This window comes from Cebus imitator, unplaced genomic scaffold (assembly GCF_001604975.1).
Source record: "Cebus imitator isolate Cc_AM_T3 unplaced genomic scaffold, Cebus_imitator-1.0 Scaffold111, whole genome shotgun sequence".
NCBI classification, from domain to species: domain Eukaryota; kingdom Metazoa; phylum Chordata; class Mammalia; order Primates; family Cebidae; genus Cebus; species Cebus imitator.
The window spans coordinates 719,445-720,635 of NW_016107426.1; the positions used below are offsets into that span (position 1 = coordinate 719,445).

The following is a 1,191-nucleotide window of genomic DNA, read 5'->3' on the forward strand; positions in this document are numbered from 1 at the left end:
ACAAAAATTAGCTGGGTGTGGTGGCAGGCACCTGTAATCCCAGCTATTACAGAGGCTGAGGCAGAAGAATCGCTTTGACCTGAGAGGCGGAGGTTGTAGTGAGCCAAGGTCGCACCACTCTCTGGCAGACAGAGCAAGAATTCATCTCAAAAAAAAAAGAACAAGAGATGAGGTTCCAGTCCTCAATCGGGGAGCTTGCAGCCTATTCTCTACATTTTGCTTGTAGCTACTGATGAGTAACTCGTCTTTTTTACAACATTTCAATTAACTAAAGCCTACTTCTTTCCTATTCTCTCTACCTTAAAATAAATCACACAAGTTAGACTTACTTACTTGAGGCTGGATTCGATGTGAAATATCTGGTCATTGTCCGATTCAGAGATGGTACTCTCCATAAACAGAATACAAGGACATTTGCAGCTATAATACCTACAAAATAAATATTTATAATTTAAGGAGGTTAAAAATAAAAGCAAAAATATCTGACCTAAAGTACCCTCTTATAAGATGTCTACCACAATTATGTAAGAGTACTGTATACTTGGGGGATAGGGGGTGGGCTAAGAAAAGCAAGTGAAATCAGTGCTTTTAAAGTATCAGTACTGCCAAGAGTTGGTAAAGTCACAGAATTCCTGGAAAACTGCAGATGCTCTAGGAGCTAACTTCCTTTCCCCAGATCCATATTTTACTTCTTCAGAACAGTTTACTCTTCTCAATAATAATGGGATCAATAATTTATTGTCTATAACAGCCAAGCCAAAGACAGAAGTAAGACACAGAATTAAGTTCTTTGGCAAAGAGTAGAAAAGCTAACATTACTTCTTTTTCCTCAGGGCATGATGCTTCTGAAACTTACTGCCAGCTTATGGAAACATATGAGTCATCTGTGTAGGTGAAGGTCAATGTGTTTGAGGAAAACACTTATTTGACAGAAATTCAGGGATAATTTAGAAAAAATCTGCAACTGCTTCTGAAGTATGTTTACATGTGAAATTTCCTCTTTCTGTAGGTGTTGATGTTGTCAGTACCACTAAGAAACTGAGTAGGTTTGTTTAATAGGATTAACTTGTTACATTTTAGAGAAGAAATTAAGTTATTCCTGAAAACTAGAAACTTTAAAAATATATCAATTTTATGAATTGCCACAACTCCTTCACATACAGGTATTCATCTACTGTTAAGAATTTAGCC

At 36.8% G+C, this 1,191-nt stretch overlaps 1 protein-coding gene across 1 annotated transcript in view; it reads right to left on the minus strand.

Annotated features, from left to right (window-relative positions):
* PARL (presenilin associated rhomboid like) overlaps positions 1 to 1,191 on the minus strand; it is a 53,009-nt gene that overhangs the window by 14,075 nt on the left and 37,743 nt on the right. The window contains exon 4 of the mRNA XM_037741920.1: positions 334 to 429. Within this exon, the coding sequence (XP_037597848.1) occupies positions 334 to 429 (96 nt within the window). The remainder of the gene's footprint in view (positions 1 to 333; positions 430 to 1,191) is intronic.